Here is a 19,150-nt window from a genome sequence, read left to right as displayed (position 1 = left end):
TGCCAGTTGACCTAGATGTCCCCTGAAACCATGGTCTCCAGACCCCCACCCCTACTACTCTGTCCCTTGAAGTCCTTGGCTGTATTCAGGAAACTTCTTTGCTTTATTTCTATTATTGAGAGACAGCTACTTGAATCTATTACTGTAAGTGTAGATTTGTGTATTTCACCTTGCAGTTGTATCAGTTTTTGCTTCATAGATTTTGAATTTCTGTTACTAGGTGTATAAATGTTTGAGGTTTTATGTTCTCTTGATGAATTATTTTTATTCCTGATAATATTTTTTGCCTTTTAACCTATTCTGTCTGATATTGATATAGCCAATTCAGCTTTCTTTTGATTAACTTTAACCCAATATATAGATTTCCATCCTTTTACTTTTAATCTATTTGTGTCTTTAGAATTAAAGTGGTTTCTTACAGGTAGTACAGGCAGTCTCCAGTTTACAAACAAGTTCCATTCCTAAATCTGTCTTTAAGTCAAATTTGCACGTAAGTTGTAACAGGTAGGTACAGTTTGTATCTAACTTCAGTTGGTCAAATATTTGTCTAAGTATATAGTATGTAGTGTGCCTACATTAAAGAAACTTTCGGATACACTAAAACATCTTTAACATAATAATATAATAATAATGTTTTGATGTGTGTCGCAAAGTAGTGCCCATTTGTTATTATGAACCATTGTATGTACCTTGAATTTTTAATATGATAGGCTTTGCAGGGGTTGGTTTATTAACTACGGGTTGTACATAAGTCAAACATTCATGACCTGGGGACTGCCTGTATATAGTAGGGTCTTGCCTTGTTTTTTTTTTTCAGATTTGATTTCTTTTAAATTTTATTGTGCTAAAATACATGTATGTATAACAAAAAGCTTGCCATTTTAACCAACCTTCAGTGCACAATTCAGTGACATTAATTACATTGTTATGCTCCCATCACCACTATCCATTTCCAAAAATTTTTCATCACTCCAAAGAGAAACTCATTACCCCTTCAGCAATAACCCATTCTCTACCCTCCCAGCCCCAGGTTACCACTAACAAACTTTTGTCTCTTTGCATTTGCCTATTCTAGAAATTTCATGTAAGTGGGATCATACAATATTTGTCCTTTTATGTCTGACTTACTTTACCCAACATAATGTTTTCAAGGTTCACCCGTGAACGTAGTGTGTATCCATATCGTAGCATGTATCAGAATTTCGTTTTCCTTTATGGTTGAGTAATATTCCATTGCATACCACATTTTCTTTATCCATTCATCTATTGATGAACACTTGGGTTGTTTCCACCTTTTGGCTCTTGAGAATAATGCTGTAGGGTCCTTGTTTTTTAACGTAATCTGGCGCGTTATGATTTTTAATTGGGATGTTTAGATCATTGTAATTATTAATTTGATTGGGTTTAAACTGCTATTATTTGTTTTCTATTTGTATCATCTGTTCTTTTTTTTTTTTTGCCACTCTTTTTCTGCCTTATTTTATATAGGGCATTTTAAAACTTCCATTTTATTTCCTTTGTTGGCTTATTAGCTATAATTTTTTGTTGTGTTTTTTAGTGGTTGCTTTAGGATTTATATACATCTTTATCATCTTCAAATGATATTGTACCACTTCCCATATACCTGCCATTTCTCTCCTCTTGATTTTTGTGCTATTATTGTCATATATTTTATTTCTGGATATGATATAAAGCCCACACTATTATTATTTTTACTTTCAACAATATCTTTTAAAGATCTATAGATCCATATTTTCATTTTCCTTCTGCTTGAAAGAGTTCCTTTAACATTTCTTGTAGTGAAGGTCTGCTAGTGAAGAATTCTTTCTGTTTTTATGTCTGAAGAAGTCTTCATTATACCTTATTCTTTTCCTTTTTGTTTTCTACCCTTAGTTTTGAAAGATATTTCCATTGGGTATAGAATTCTAAGTTGACTTTTTTCTTTCAGTATTTTAAAGATCTGACTCCACAGTCTTATGGCTTGCATTGTTTCTGAGGAGAAATCTACTGTTATCCTAATCTTTCTTCCTTTGTATGTAATGTGTGTTTTTTCTCATTATCACTGATTTTAAGTAGTTTGTTTATGATTTGCCTTGGTGTAGTTTTCATCATCATTCTTGTGCATGAGGTTAGTAGTTGAGCTTCTTGGATCTGTGGGTTTGTAGTTTTCATCAAATTGGAAAAGGTTTCAGCTATTTCTTCAAGTAGTTTTTCTCCTCTACACTTTTAGAGGCTCCAATTAAACTTATAGTAAGCCTCTTGAAATTGTTCCATAGCTCCACTGATGTTCTGTTTACTTTTTTTTTTTTTTTTTTCACCTTTTTATCTCTGCTTTGTTTTGGATAGTTTCCATTTCTGTGTGTTCAAATTCACTTAACTTTTCTTTTGTGGTATCTAATCTGCTGGTAATCCTATATAGTGTAGTTTTCATCTCAGACATTGTAATTTTCATCTCCAGAGGTTCAACCTGGATCTTTTTTATATCTTCCTTGTTTCTACTTAACATGTTCAATCTTCTTCTATTTCTTAAGCTCTTTTAATGTTCTTGACTTCTAATTCTATCATCTGTGTCATTTCTGGAGTTGTTTTGATTGACTGACCCTTCCTTCCTCCCTTAGTTTATGAGTTGTGGGTTGTTTTTTTTCCCATGCCTGATAAGTTTTTTTTTAGATGACAGACATTGTGAATTTTACCTTTGGGTGCTGTATATTTTTGTATTCCTATGAATATTCTGGAGCTTATCCTGGGACACAGTTAAGTTACTCAGACATAGTTTGACCCAGATTGGCACTTTATCTGGGGCTAATTTTGCCTACACAGCTTTCGTAAAGATTATAGCCTAGGAAACCCTACAGGGCAGTTCTGCTGTGTCCAATAGAGTTACTATGAGTTGGAACCGACTTGTTGGGACACAAGAACAATAACTGAGACAAAACCCTTCTGAGTACTCTACTTAATGCCCCATGTATTAAGAGATTTTCCACTCTGGCCATTATTCTAGGAACTATTCCCTCCCCTGTGTGAGCTCTAAAAATTGTTTCTTCTAATCCTTTCAGATGCTTATTTTCCTAGCCTCAGGTAGTTTCCTAACACTCATGTCATGCACTGATTATTACTCAGCTGATAATTCCAGGCTTTCTTTCTGTCTCTGGGAAGTTCTGTCCCACTCTAGTATTCTGCCCTGTGAACTCTAGCTACCTTGGCTTCACCAGACTCCCAGCTTTGTCTCCTCACTCAGGGTGACTTCTGAGCTCTACCTATCCCCCACCCCCCACACACATGCCACAGCCTGAAAACTCCTCTAGGTATTAATCTGGGTCAGTCGTAGGACTTGCCTCACTTGTTTCCCTTTGATCAGATGTCATGATCCTTTGTCACCTGGTGTTCTGTTCTGAAGAAAACATAGGAGAAAGTTTTTGTGACTTTGGGTTAGGCAAAGATTTCTTAGATACAGTACTAAAAATACTGATAAATTATACTTAATCAAAATTAAATACTTCTGCTCTTAGAACTGTCAAAAAGGGAAGTCACAGACCAGGAAAAAATATTTGCAAAATGCAAATCTGATAAAGGGTTTGTATCCACAATATATAAAAAAAAAATTGTCAGAATTCAATAATAAGAAAACAACCCAATTGAAAAATAGGCAAAAAAAATTTGAAAAGACACTTCACCAAAAAAAAAAAATGTGAATGACAAATAAACAAATGAAAATATGCTCAACATTCCAGTCATTTAGGGAAATGCCTAGGAACACATAACGAGTTACCACTTTATACCCGTTATAATGGCTAAAATTAAAAATGACATTGTCAAGTGCCAACAAGGGTGCAGAGCAACTAGAACTCTTAGACATTTCTAGTGGGAAGGTGAAATGGTACAGCCACTTTGGAAAACAGTTTGGCAGCTTTTTATAAAGTTAAACAAATTCTTACCTTATAACCTAGCAAGCCCAGGCATAAGTATTTACCCAAGAGAAATGAAAACTTATAAAAGCATAGAAACTTGTACATGAATATTTTATTCATAATCACTAAAAGCTGGAAATAACCCAAGTGACCTTCAACAGGAGACTGGATAGAAAAACTGTGGTGAATTCATACAATGGGTTACTTCTCAGCAATAAAAAGGAATAAACTACTGATACATGCAGCAACATGGATTAATCTTCCATACACAGTATAACTGTGTAAAAAAAGCCATCAAAAGGCTACATTCTGTTCGATTGCATATATATGATTCTGGAAAAGATAAAACTATAAAGACAGAAAACAGATCTGTGAATGCCAGGGGCTGGGGGTAGGGGCAGGAGTTGACTACAAAGAAGCACAAGGTAGTTTGGGGGAGTGACGGAACTGTTTTATATTTTGATTACGGTGGTAGTTACATTACTACATGCATTTGTCTAAACTCACAGAACTGTACACTAAAAAGAGTGAATTTTAGTGAAGGTAAATTATACTTTTGTACTTATTAAAGCCTAACTTTAAAAAAGATAAAACAAAAGGGGGAAAACAAAACAACAAAAAAAAATCAAGTATTGTTATAGCATAGTCCTTTCCCTTAAGAAGCTTCCATTCCAACACTTAAATCTCCCATAGTGTCAGATAGACTGACAGTGTTAACATTGTTTCAATTAGTTCTTAAGTAATTCCAAACTATGATTAAAATGAGCCTTTAACTTAGCAATTATAGTGTGTTCTAGAGGGGCTCTTTGGGTTACAAGAAAGATTGCACTATTGTTATGTGCTGTTGAGTCAGTTCTGACTCACAGCAACCCCATGCATCAAGTAGAACTGCCTCACAGGGCTTTCTAGGCTGTAATCTTTACAGAAGCATATTGCCAGATCTTTTCTCCCACAGAGCAGCTGCTGGGTTTGAACCGCTGACCTTTCATTTAGCAGCCAAGCCAAGCCATTGTACCACCAGGGCTCCTAAAGATTGCATTAAGGCCAGCAAATCTGAAATTCTGATCTGGCTTTCTTCTTCTCAAGGAAAAACAGTCACCAAATTGAAGTTATTGAAGGGAGGTCTGTCATGGAGGCTGGGCAACCTATTCCTCAATCCCTCACCATATCCTGTCTCCTACCATACCTTTAAGGAGCCTAGGCAGAGCAATGGTAAAGTGTCGGCTGCTGACTGAAAGTTTGGTGATTCGAACCTACCCAGTGGCCCTGCAGGAGAAAGACTTGATTTTATAAAGATTACAGCCAGGAAAACCCTGTGGGGCAGTTCTGCTCTGGCACATGGGGTCACTGTGAGTCAGAATTGACTGGATGGTATCCAACAACAGTATGTAACCTTTGGTTCATCCATTATTGGCTTCATAACCTTGACTGTTTCTATTGGCTTCTTCCTTTTAAGCTTGGCTCCTGCTGCTGCCTGATTATTTCTCCGTTTTCCAAGTTAGACTCCCAAGAGAGGGAGCTCGATTGGACCAGATTATTTTTCCTTATTCTAGGCCAAGTAATAGGTATGTGTTCAACCAGCAGTATGGTCCACTCATCAATGACTGGAGGTAGGGTGGGTGGGGACATAGGAGAATGGCTAACAAATGTCCAGGGGAAAAGGCGGGTATAGAATGTTGGTATGCAAAATGGCAGCTGTACCTTCAGTTGGTACCATGAGCGAGGCAGTTTGCCTTAGAATTACAGTGTGGCAAACTTAGACTTTACTGTGTGGCAGACACTGTAAAAGACATAGTTATAAAATAAAAGGTTGATATTCTCATTTTCTTCTCCCAGACCATAGACCATCAGCCATATTCTAATATAGCTCTCTTAGTATCTAGCCCCTCCTAAATCAATCCATAACTATTAGTGAATGTGTAGAGAAGAAGCTTTTGCCTAAATATTTAGACCAGAGGTAGAAGGTCCAGGACATTTGGGAACAGAGGCTAAGAATCTTGTATTAGTGGGAAGTTGTTATCAGAGATGGTTTAATATATCCCCTGCCTGTAGGTATCACACTCAAGTCATGCCTTTCAAATAGACAACAGTTTATCCTCTTGTACTTAACTTTAGTCTATTCCTGTGCAAACAATTCTCAAGGCCAGTTCTTTCTTTTTCTTAATTTTTATTGTGCTTTAAGTGAAAGTTTACAAATCAAGTCAGTCTCATACAAAAATTTGTATACACTTTACTCCTAGTTGTCTCCCCCTAATGAGACAGCACACTCCTTCTTTCCACCCTCTATTTCCGTGTCCATTCAGCCAGCTTCTGCCCCCTGCCTTCTCACTTCCCCTCCAGACAGAAGCTCCCCACACAGTCTCATGTGTCTGCTTGATCCAAGAAGCTCACTTCTCACCAGTATCATTTTCTATCCTATAAAAAAAAAAATCCTATAGTCCAGTCCAATCCCTGTCTGAAGAGTTGGCTTTGAGAATGGTTCCTGTCTTAGGCTAATAGAAAGAAGGTCTGGGGACCATGACCTCCAGACTCCTTCTAATCTCAGCCAGACCATTAAGTCTGGTCTTTTTATGAGAATTTGAGGTCTGCATCCCACTGCTCTCCTGCTCCCTCGGGGTTCTCTGTTGTGTTCCCTGTCAGGGCAGTCATTGGTTATAGCCAGGCACCATCTAGTTCTTCTGGTCTCAGGCTGATGTAGTTTCTAGTTTTTGTGGCCCTTTCTGTCTCTTGGGCTCATAATTAACTTGTGTCTTTGGTGTTCTTCATCCTCCTTTGCTCCAGGTGGGTTGAGACCAATTGATACATCTTATATCCAAGGCCAGTTCTTCGTGGTATCTAATCCATTTCTTTTCCTGATTGGCTTTGTAGTATCAATCCTACAGTACTCATCCTGCTATTGGATTCTAGTGTTTCTCTTTCTCTTGCATGATACTTGTTTTGCTATTTTTATCCCATGTTAACAATCCCCTTTATAAGAAGGCTGAATGATATTTTTCTTTTCCTCACTCAAAGAAATTGCTACCAAAAAAGTGACATGTACTCTTACTGCTTAGTATTTGTTCACCCTGGCTAACTTCTTTGGCTTGTTGTCTTTCAGTTTTGTTGGGTTCTTTAAATCCTGATTGTTATTGTCCTAGGCTCCCACAGAGAGACTGGGCTTAGGTTTGTTTTTCATCACATGACTAGAGGAACTAAGCTTGTATTTGCTGTCTCCTGCAAAAACTGACTTATCTAAGACAATCAGCTAGAGAACTTGGTTTGGCTAGAGTTAAAAACATCTGGGGGAGATGGACCATGCAGCCTGAGGAGAAAGATGTCAATGAGGAAGGGAAGACAGTGCACCTACCTAGGGCATTTCTTCTCAAACTTGAATGCTCCTAGGAATCACCTGGTCATCTTATTAAAATGAAGATTTTAATTCAGTAGGCCTGGGGTGGGGCTTAACATCTGGGATTCTGCATTTCTAACAAACTCCAAGGAGATATTGATGCTGCTGGTCTGCAGAAACGCCTTGAAGAATAAGAACTAAGGGGTTTGATATTCCCAAACAGGCATCTCTGAACAGAAGCTACCTGTATCGCTCGCCTTCAATGCCAGAGAATTTGAACAGGCCAAGACTGAAGCAGGTGGTAGAATTCAAGGACAACCCAATAGTAGATCAGGTAAAAAAAAAAAAAAAAAAGAAGCATTATTCCAGCTATAACGTGCTTGGGAAAGTAAGCACTTTTTAAGATGAGAATCTGTTAATCTCCTACCTCATGGTCTCCTCTATCTTTCCAGGGTGGGGATTGCTTTAGCACATCTTTTTCATCTTCTTCTTCTTCATTAGATTTTCCTTCCTATCTGTGTTCTTTCCATATTTCTTTTTGCTTTTTCTATGTCTGCATCTGTATATAGTATATTTAACAGTTTTGGAAATCATATCATACTTTCTTCCCGACCCTTTTTTTAAGACCTGAGAGAATACAATGGATTTTTGTTAGAGATATTTGCTGCAAGTTTACATGGATTCTGAAACATCATCATACAATATTCTGGTTTGGTTGAAAGTGACTCCAGAGAGACTTAGCTTTCATCCCCTACCTTAAAAAAATCTGAATACCTTTTACTATGTTTTCTTATAAAATCAATATGTAATGTTTAGAAACATAGAAAATGAAATAAAAAATAAGCAATTGTGAAATATTCATAATTCTGTAGGCTAGAGATAATTACTATTAACACTTGATATATATTCTTCCAGACATTTTTCTGTGTAAATATATATTTTTTTTCTTTTGCTAAAGCGGCATTACAAAGAACATACTGTTTTCTAACCTATTTACTGATACCATAAACTTATTTTCATGTCAATAAAATTTGTCTACAGCATATTTTTTATTGCTATAATGTAGAATATGATTTGTTTAACCAAGACCCCGTTACTGATTATTTATTAGTAATTTTTCTCTATTATAAACATGCTGGAATATCTATCCTTATAGCCAAATCTTTATACATGTCTTTGTTTCCTTAGGGAAACAAGTGAAATGATTAAATGAAAGGGTATACATATTTTTAATGAACCTCCCATCCCTGCCCTCTCTTGGTTTTCAAATTTCTTAAAATGACAATTGGGGTTGGGGTCTTGTCATCTTCAGGGCTTAGGTTTAAAGAAGACAGTCTCTCTCTGTGACATTAGTATTACTCAAATACTGGAGGAAGATTCTAACAAGGGACATCTGATTGGTGATTTCTCCAAGGTAAGTTTGGTTAAACTCATCCTATATTCCAGGGAGCCACTGGGGTCTGAATCTTTTCTTCCCTGCTTGCAGAAGATGCTGGGTATAGTTATGTATCTCCTCAAGTACTCTTTGATAACCCGAGGTGCTCTAGTGGTAGATCTAGGCACTAAGCCTTTCCCGTGAGAAACTATTCCTTATTCATTATGAGATAATCCAAACAGAGGGGAAAGTATGAGGCTCTTTATCTTTTATTTTTATTGTCCTTAGATGCTATGGAGTTGGTTCCAACTTATAGCGACCCTGTGTACAACAGAACAAAATGCTGCCTGGTCCTGGGCCATCCTCACAACCATTGCTGTTTGAGCTCACTGTTGGCAGCCACTGTGTCAATCCATCTCGTTGAGCGTCTTCCTCTCTTTCCCTGATCCTCTGCTTTACCAAGCATGATGTCCTTCTCCAGGGACTGGTCCCTCCTGATAACATGTCCAGTCTTGCCATCCTTGCTTCCAAGGAGCATTCTGGCCCTACTTCTTCCAAGACAGATTTGTTCGTTCTCCTGGTAGTCCATGGTATATCCAGTATTCTTCCCCAACACCATAATTCAAATGCATCAATTCTTCGGTCTTCCTTATTCACTATCCAGCTTTCACATATATATGAGGTGATTGAAAATTCCATGCCTTGGGTCAAGTGCACCTTAGTCCTCAAAGTGAGGTCTTTGCTTTTTAACACTTAAAAAAGGTCTTTTGCAGCAGATTTGCCCAATGCAATATGTCCTCTGATTTCTTTTTTCTTTTCTTTTTTAAAATTTTGTTGTTGAGAATATACCCAGCCAAACCTACACCAATTGAACAGTTTCTACATGTACAATTCAATGACATTGATTACATTCTTTGGGTTGTGCAACCATTCTCACCCTCCTTTTCTGAGCTGTTCTTTCTCCATTAACATAAACTCACTGCCCATAAGGCTCTTTCTAATTTTTTGAGTTCCTGTTGTCACTTTGATCCCATATAACTAGTTTGTAAAACAGCTTAATGCTCAAAACAGACATTTTTTTAGTAGTTAAGCTAAACTATTATTGGTTTTAAGAAGATTTCAGGGGATATTTTTAGTTTACAGTTTAAAGATGATCTCAGACAATGGTTTCAGGAGTTCATCCAGCTTCCATGGCTCCAGAAAGTCTGAAGTCCATGAGAATTTTAAATCCTGTTTCTGCATATTTTCCCTTTTGGTCAACATTCTTCTCTGGAATCTTTGATCAGAATGATCAGTAATGGTAGCCAGGCTGTCGTTTGATTTCATGACTTCATCTTCCGTTGACATTGATTGTGGATCCAGGTAAAATGAAATCCTTGACAATTTCAATATATTTTTATTAGGACCTTTTTAAAACTATATAAATAATACTTGGTCATTACAGAAAAGGTAAAAAATGTATTTACCCTGAATCTTATCAACCAGAGTAATTAATTACTGTTTTTGACATCATGGTGTATATTCTTCCAAACTTTTTTGTGTGATTTTCATACACACACGCACACATACAGTTTTTGTTTTTCCACAAAAATAGTTTACGCTGTTTTGTGATCTGTTGGTTTTTTTTTTTTTTTCTCATTTAATATTGTATTAGTAACAACTTTTCATGTCCATAAACTGTTCTGGAATACTTCCCAAAGAATACCAAACTATCTGACCAACGATGGAGGACCACATTAGGTTTTAGCTTCTTAAAGGAAGAATTGCTGCATTAACAGAAAATCCAGACAATAGGAAACATCTAGCTCAATTGGCATAACATACTTTATAAAGAAAATGTTCTACATTCTACTTTGGTGAATAGTGTCTGGGGTCTTAAAACCCTATGAGCGGCCATCTAAGATACTCCACTGGTCTCACCACTTCAGCAGCAAGAAAGAATGAAGAAAACTAAACATACAAGGAAAAGATTAGTCCAAAGGACTAATGGACCACATCTGCCATGGCCTCCACCAAACTGAGTCCAGTACAACTAGATGGTGCCTGGCTGCCACCACTGACAGCTCTGACAGGGATCACAATAGAGGGTCCCAGACAGAGCTGGAGAAGAATGTAGAACAAAATTCTGACTCACAAAAAAAGACCAGACTTACTGGTCTGTCAGAGACTGGAGAAACCCCGAGAATATGGCCCCCGGACACCCTTTTAACTCAGTAATGAAGTCACTCCCGAGGTTTACCCTTCAGCCAAAGATTAAAGATGAGACAGTCCCATAAAACAAAATAAGACCAAAGAGGCACAACAACCTAGGGGCAAGGACTAGGCAAGGAGGGGGCAGGAAAGCTGGTAATAGGGAACCCAAGGTCAAGAAGGGAGAGTGTTGACATGTTGTGAGGTTGTTAACTAATCTCATAAAACAATACATGTACTGTTTTATGAGAAACTAGTTTGTTCTATAAACCTTCCTCTAAAGTACAAGAAAAAAATGCAGACGAAAAAGGCCCAGGTATTGGGAAGCTCAAAGTCTAAGCTCTCAACACAAAGGCCTTTTTTGATCCCGCATGGTGAAGTAGATTCAATGAAGTCACCCCAGGACTTGTGTTTTTATGCTATTTAATAGACGGGTTATACAAGGCATTGGCAGCTACAGGAGTAAAGAGTCGGTCTGCTTATATAGCCACAAGTGAGAGTAGAGGACAGAGCCTTAAAGCAACTTTACATTCTATCCTAAGACCTGGGATTTTTCCAATCTACCACCTCTGGTTACTCTTAAGATAGCATCAATTTACAAGTTCAGATGCAATGTCTTATTTGAAATTGTTGTTGGATCTTCTGCTAAGATCCGAAGTAATGCAGAGCAGCTTGGGAGAAGATTTAACACTTTTATGGTCTCAATTGGGAAAGACGGTGCAAGGATACTGCAAATCTCTTATGCTACCCGGCAGGGCCAGTCTTTGGCTGGATCAGTCGACAGCCATGGGCTGGACCATTTGTCTTCAGTCTAATTACCATTGGTTTTTAATGTCCCAGGAAAGAACTGATGGCACAAGCACGCATGGTAGCCAGTTATGCACAAATGACAACATGTAATACAATCCGTGGGTACCCAGAATAGTGCATGGATGGGAACCATCGTTCTGAGACCTATAGTGTGTGACATTCCTGCTGCATTCCTGGACACTTCCAAGAAAGTAAAGATTTGCTTGGAAACTACAGGCATACCTTGTTTTATGGTGCTTTGCTTTTTTACGCTTCGCAGATAATGCGTTTTTTGAAAATTAAAGATTTGTGACAACACTGCATCAAGCAAGTCAATCGGTGCCATTTTCCCAACAGCATATGCTCACTTTATGTCTCTGTGTCACATTTTGGTAATTCTCTCAATATTTCAAACTTTTTCATTATTATTATATCTGTTATGGTGATCTCGGATCAGTGATATTTGATGTTACTATTGTAATTGTTTTGAGGTGCCACGAACCACACACATATAAGATGGAGAACTTAATTGATAAATGTTGTGTGTGTTCTGACTGCTGCACAGACCAGCTGTTACCCCATCTCTCGCCCTCTCCTTGGGCCTCCCTGTTCCCTGAGACATGGCAAAATTGAAATTAGGCCAATTAATAACCCTACAATGTCTTCTAAGTGTTCATGTGAAAGAGTCACCTGTCTCTCACTTTAAATCAAAAGCTAGAAATGATTAAGCTTAGTGAGGAAGGCATGTTGAAAGCCAAGACAAGCCAAAAGCTACGCCTCTTGCACCAAACGGCCAAGTTATGAATACAAAGGAAAAGTTCTTGAAGGAAATTAGAAGTGCTATTCCAGTGAACACACGAATGATAAGAAAGCAAAACAGCCTTATTGCTGATATGGAGAAAGTTTTATTGATCTGGATAGAAGATCAAACCAGCCACAGCATTCCCTTAAGCCAAAGTCTAATCCAGAGCAAGGCCCTAATTCTCTTCAATTCTAATGGGCTAAGAAAGATGAGGAAACTGCAAAAATTTCAAGTTAGCAGAAATTGGTTCATGAGGTTTAGGGAACAAAGCCGTCTCCATAACATAAAAGTACAAGGCGAAGCAGCAAGTGGTGATGTAGAAGCTACAGAAAGTTATCCAGAAGATCCAGCTGAGATAACTCATAAAGGCGGCTACACTAGCAACAGGTTTTCAGTGTAGTCAAAACAGCCTTGTATTGGAAGAAGATGCCAGCTAGGACTTTCATAGCTCGAGAGATGTCAGTGCCTGGCTTCAGAGGACAGGCTGACCTCTCGTTAGGGGCTAATGCAGCTGGTGACTTTAAGTTGAAGCCAAGCTCATTTACCATTCTGGAAATCCTAGGGCCCTTAAGGATTACGATAAATCTACTCTGCCTGTGCTGTGTAAATGGAACAACAAAGCCTGGATGACAGCACATCTGTTTACAACTTGGTTTACTGAATATTTTAAGCCCACTATTGAGACTTACTGCTCAGACAAAAAGATTCCTTCCAAAATATTACTTCTCATTGACAGTGCTACTGGTCACCCAAGAGCTCTGATGGAGAGGTACAAGGAGGTGGTTGTTTTCATGCCTGCTAACAACATCCGTTTTGCAACTCATGGATCAAGAAGTAATTTCAACTTTCAAGTCTTATTATTTCAGAAATATATTTTGTAAGGCTATAGTTGCCATTGATGGTGATTCCTCTGATGGATCTGGGCAAAGTAAATTGAAAACCTTCTGGAAAAGATTCACCATTCTAGATGCCATTAATAACATTCATGATTCATGGGAGAAAGTCAAAATAGCAACATTAAGAGAAGTTTGGAAGAAGTTGATTCCAGCCCTCTTGGATGATTTTGAGGGGTTCAAGACTTCAGTGGAGGAAGTAACTGCAAATGTGATGGAAATAGCAAGTGAGCTAGAATTAGAATTGCAGCCTGAAGATGTGACTGAATTGCTGCAATCTCCTCAGAAAACTTTAACAGGTGAGGAGTTGCTTCTTACGGATGAGCAAAGGAAGTGATTTTTGAGATGAAATCTACTGGTGAAGATGCTATGACCGTTGTTGAAATGACAGCAAAGGATTTAGAATATTACATAAAATTAGTTGATATAGCAGTGACAGGGTTTGAGAGGATTTACTCCAATTTTGATAGAAGTTGTACTGTGGATGAAATGATATCAAATAGCATCGCATGCTACAGAAAAATCTTTGGTGAAAGGAAGAGTCAATCGATGTGGCAGATTTCATTGTTGTCTTAAATTGCCACAGCCACCCCAACCTTCAGCAACCACCGCCCTCATCAGTCAGCAGCCATCAGCATTGAGGCAAGACCCTCCGCCAGCAAAAAGATTACGACTCGCTGAAGGCTCAGATGATGGTTAGCATTTTTTAGCAATAAGGTGTTTTTTAATTAAGTGTGTACACTGTTTTTTAGACATAATGCTATTGCATACTTCATAGACTACAGTATAGCATAAACATAACTTTTACATGCACTGGGAAACCAAAAAATAGGTGTGACTGACTTTATTGCGGTGGTCTGGAACCAAACCCACAGTATCTCCAAATCTTCAAGGTATGCCTGTATTTGAATATGATGGAGCAATTTGACATTCTGCTGTTGCTTATCTTGCTCCTAAGAAGTCCCCAAATTTGTCAACAGCTGCAAATTGTTGGACAAACACACGCCCTCATATGGCACCTTCACAATTCCAGAGTGAACTCCTAGAGCTACAATCGCAATTCCATGCTCGCCGCTGCATCTGGTCACCGCATTGTTAGGTCAGGTGGCATCAGTGGTACAGTGGGTGCTGATGTAGCAAACATCCTTGGATTGCTTGACATGTCAGGCTATGAAAACTGAAATGAAATTTTAAAATAAATAAACAGTTCTGCTTCATTTTATCATTCTTAATGGCTACATAATATTTCATTTTTTTAGCTACTGATAATTTCTTGAGAAATTCCTTCCTGTAAGATTTTAGTCTTATAATTTTTCTTTATGAACTATGCTGAGATGTACATATCTGTAGCTAGATCTTAAACTCCATGCACATCCTTAATTACTTCCTTGGGATCAGTTCTTAGAAATGGGATTGCTGCATATGCACATTATAGAGATGACTGATTTTTAAGATCTCTGGAGTTTTAAGAGTCATTTGGAAAGAAGGACGATATATGAGTCTTTAATCTCAAACTTGGGCGTGGAAAACTTGCTGTTATTTCAGCTCTGGTTATTTCTAGGTATGTGCACTGCCAACTGTGTCAGGGAGACACCAAGATCTGAGGTACATCAACCCAGAAACGGTAAGCAGATTTTTGGAGGTGGTATCTGGTTACATAAGCTACCATCTGCTCTGTTCTGTCCCTTGAATTCCCAATTCCTTTTGTATTTCTTTCCATGTCCTCACTCATGCAGTCTCCTTTTTCAGCCTAAGCTATGTTAAAGGATTGTCTTCTATCCCATTGTTCTTTCTCCCTTTGTTTTTAATTAAACAAATGACAGATAGTTGTAAAAGGAAAGGAAAAAAGAGAAAAAGAAAGGAGAGAAAAGAAAATGCAAAAACGTAAACAGGAAAAAACTAAAAATCACTCAATTTAGGGCAGCCGTATATCCTGGTTTGCATATTGTAATCCCTTTAATGTCTATTACCACAGGGCAGTTAGTAGTGTTTTCTCAAGTGTTTTGGTTTATATAATAATTATATGGTCACCCTACCCATATTCTTGCCACTAGAAATAACCACTAGTAATATTTTCTCTGTGCCCTTCCAGACTTTATTCTACCAGATGTTTTATAAAAATGATAACATGGCAAACATCCAGTGTTGCAACCAGTTTAATGTAAGACATTTTAAAACCAAGAAACAAACCAGTTGCCATCAAGTTGGTTCTGATTCGTGGTGACCCTGTCTGTGTCACTGTACAGCTGTGCTCCACAGGGTTTTCAATGGCTCGTTTTTTGAAAGTAGATCACCAGGCCTTTCTTTTGAGGCACCTCTTGGTGAATTCTAACCACCACCTTTTCATTAACAGTCCAATACTTAACTATGCCGACCAGGAATGCCGAGACATTGTAAACATCTTTATATCAATAAAAAATATTTACATTATCATTTTGAATGGCTACATAACATTCTATTATATGCATATATAATTTACTTAACTAAAGCCTATTATTGAATGTTTAAATTATTTCTAATGTTTTGATTACTTAAAATAGTGATGAGATGGATATCATTGTACCCACATCTTTGTGTACTTTTCTATTTACTTAAGATGTTAGAAAAGAAATTGGTGACTCAGTGTGTAATTAGATTTATTTTTGTATGTATTTCCAAATTTCCCTGTCTTATCTAGTGCTGCTATAACACCAGTACTGCAAGTGGATGGCTTTAACAGACAGAAATTTATTTTCTCACTGTTTAGGAGGCTAGAAGTCTGAATTCAGGGTGCCAGCTATAGGAGAAAGTTTTCTCTCTCTTTTGGCTCTGGGGAAAGGTCCTTGTCTCTTCAGCTTCTATTCTTTGGCTCCATGGTGATCTTCATGTGGTGTGGCATCTATCTTTCCCATCTCTGCTTCTGTTGCTTGCTTATCTCTTTTATATCTCAAAAGAGATTGATTTAAGACACAGCCTACAGTAATCCTGTCTTATTAACATAACAAAGAAAACCTGTTCCCAAGTGGGATTATAACCACAGGCATAGAGGTTAGAATTTATAACATATTTTGGGGGGATACAATTCAATCCATAACACCCTCCAGAAAGGTTGAACCAGCTTACAGTCCTACAAGTAGCTTGGGTTTTCTCCTCTGGGTATCAATCTCTTCCCTCCATATCCTTTTCTGACAGACTTACTTTCCTCCTTTACAATGGAAGGTGGGGAACCATTTCCCACCTCTTCTTGCAAAACTGAAATCTCTAGCTGCTACCTCTGCCATTGCAGAAGTCCTTGGATTTCTCCTGAGAGACTAATTCTAGCCATGGCTGCTTCTAGATGGGTAGCCTGGATATGGTCTTCCTTGGTGTCTTGGCAATACCTGCTATTTTGGTTCTCCAAAAAAGCCACTCTTATCTCATTCTCTCATGTGGGATAGGGCTGAATTTCATTTCAAATATAGTGACTTTGGAGGCTGGGTATACAGTGGAATCCTGGGTGACTACAGGGAGTGTGCAAACAAGGATCTGTGTGAGTGGAGTGACAGTGAGCAGGGTATTCAATCACAGTTTCTGTGCAGGTGGCTGCCTTACTTTGGGGGAAGTTTCAGGGTCTGATTGAGAAGTTTTACATCATCGATTGCCGCTATCCATATGAGTACCTGGGAGGACACATCCAGGTGAGTTTACATGGTGGACATTAGCTGGGAAGGGGCTGGAGATAGCTCTTTACTAAGAAGAATCTGGACAAAGGATCCTTTGAACTCTAGAACTAGAGCAGAGATTACACATTTGGGGCACATCAGGGCTGTCAGTCCTCATTCCTGTTTTAATTGTGTACACACTGAGCAACTTACTTTCCCTTTCCCTCCTAGACTAGTCACCTTCTTTCCTATAGAAGTAGTACCAAGGGCTCCTACCTAGAAGTAAAAACATGTTAATCCAAGGACTGAGAAACACTTTTTAAACACTCACTGTTCATGGGCATTTCGCACAATGATCCCTACACTTCAGGCAGTTCATTTCTCTGAAAATTTATTGAGTACCTACTACTTGCCAAACTCTCTGCAAGACCCTGGGGGTAGATACAAAGATAAAATTAGGTCTCTGCCCTGAAGGCACTTATAGCCTAACTTCCCTGGCCCAAATATACCAGGATGGTATCCCAGTCATTTCTAACTTTTGGCAATGTCCACAACCCTTGAAGAATCACTAATTAAAATTCTTCTTCTACAGGGAGCCTTAAACTTGTATAGTCAGGAAGAATTGCATAACTTCTTTCTGAAGAAGCCCATTGTCCCTTTGGACATCCAGAAACGGATAATTATCGTGTTTCACTGTGAATTCTCCTCAGAGAGGGGTCCCCGGATGTGAGTTGTCTACACTGGATAGGCCGGGTGATAGAAATGGATCTTAAGTTGGTATTTACCACCAGGGAACCTTCCAAGACCGGTTCAGATTGAGACTGAATGAGTGAGAGAGCTCATGCTTTCCACTGCAGTCTGGAGAATGTTGGGGAAATGGAAGGAAGCGGTTTCTACATTTCCAAAGTTTGGAACAGTAACGGAAAATAGATTGGGAACGAGGCCCCAGTGGAGGGAGGAAGGAAGAGTGTTATTTGGACCTTGTTTGCAAAAATGGTGAGATCTGGAGGTCCTTTTTTGGGTTAAAATAGTTTATTCTCCTTCCCCTTCCCACGTGAGTGGCCCAGAGAACCCTGACCTTGATTCTTTCCAGTCCACCCATCTACAGGTTTTCTCTAAAGGTGCCGCTTTCTGAGAGAAGAGGACAGGGCTTTGAACCAATATCCCGCGTTGTACTACCCAGAACTGTACATCCTCAAAGGGGGCTACAGAGACTTCTTTCCAGAATATATGGTAAAATATGGGGCAAGGAGGGAGCCCAGACTTGGGGAGAACCAATTTTAACATACAGTTCCCGGGGCCTGCCAAGCCCTCTGAGAGGAAACTGCTGCTCCTTCTTAGCCATCACCAGCAGCATCTTTGTTATACATAGAGTAGAGTTCAGGAGTCTAGAGAATCTCTTACTCTCTCCCTTACCTTCCAGGAGCTGTGTGAACCGCAGAGCTACTGCCCTATGCACCACCAAGACCATAAGGCTGAGCTGCTGAAGTGTCGAAGCCAGAGCAAAGCATGGGAAGGGGAACGGCAGCTTCGGGAGCAGATTGCCCTCCTGGTGAAGGACGTGAACCCGTGATTAAGGGGTCAGCCACTGGCTACTAAGGACTCATCAAAAGACTGTAGACATCTTGAGCAGAAAGAAGTCATCTTCTCTGTGGCTAGACCGAGGATTGTTAGGAGATGTCTGAAAACCAACAACTGCCAAGCTCATGAAATCCCAGTCTTGGAGATTGGTTGAGTTTTAGTAGAGCTCCTGGCTGATGGATGAGTCCTGGAACTGACTCTGTAAGGCTGTAACCTTGGGTTGCTTAGAGATATATATTGCTTCCGGGAGCTCTTGCATTCCTCTTCCCAACTAAACTCCTATCTTCTCATAAGCCAGCCGGCTCTTTCTCTCCCTGTGCTTCTGGCTATGTAAGAAAGTTGCCCATCTTCCCTGTGTATTTTCCTTCTTTGTTTCTTTCTCTTTTCCCTTTTCTTAAATGGGAGAATAAACACATCAGAATGAGAGATGTAATTGTGACCCCAGATTGTGCTCCTAGAAGATCTGTACAAGGAACAGTAATCACCAAATTAGATTCCTTCAAACATAAAGATATAACCATCTTTAGTTATAGTTGAGCCAAGGTGCTTTTCTCTAGACCTTATTTTTCAAAGTGTGGACCCTGGACTATCAGCATCATCTAAACTTGTTTGAAATGCAAATTCTTAGGCACCACCCCAGATTTACTAAATCAGAAACTCTGAG

General features: G+C 38.8%; 1 protein-coding gene across 3 annotated transcripts in view; it reads left to right on the top strand.

Moving 5' to 3' along the window:
* Positions 1 to 18,835, top strand: part of CDC25C (cell division cycle 25C) — a 38,041-nt gene extending 19,206 nt beyond the window's left edge. For 2 of the 3 annotated variants that reach the window (XM_049873741.1, XM_049873740.1), the window contains exons 9-15: positions 7,460 to 7,570; positions 8,549 to 8,650; positions 14,847 to 14,909; positions 16,843 to 16,941; positions 17,498 to 17,631; positions 18,027 to 18,138; positions 18,329 to 18,835. In XM_049873741.1, the coding sequence (XP_049729698.1) occupies positions 7,460 to 7,570; positions 8,549 to 8,650; positions 14,847 to 14,909; positions 16,843 to 16,941; positions 17,498 to 17,631; positions 18,027 to 18,138; positions 18,329 to 18,478 (771 nt within the window). In that variant the 3' untranslated portion in view covers positions 18,479 to 18,835. The remainder of the gene's footprint in view (positions 1 to 7,459; positions 7,571 to 8,548; positions 8,651 to 14,846; positions 14,910 to 16,842; positions 16,942 to 17,497; positions 17,632 to 18,026; positions 18,139 to 18,328) is intronic. The other variant, XM_049873742.1, reaches the window with a different exon arrangement.
* Positions 18,836 to 19,150: the final 315 nt, after the last annotated feature.

This window comes from Elephas maximus, chromosome 2 (assembly GCF_024166365.1).
Source record: "Elephas maximus indicus isolate mEleMax1 chromosome 2, mEleMax1 primary haplotype, whole genome shotgun sequence".
Classification (NCBI taxonomy): Eukaryota; Metazoa; Chordata; class Mammalia; order Proboscidea; family Elephantidae; genus Elephas; species Elephas maximus.
The sequence above is the reverse complement of the archived record's forward strand: the minus strand, read 5'-3'. Positions and strand labels throughout refer to the sequence as shown.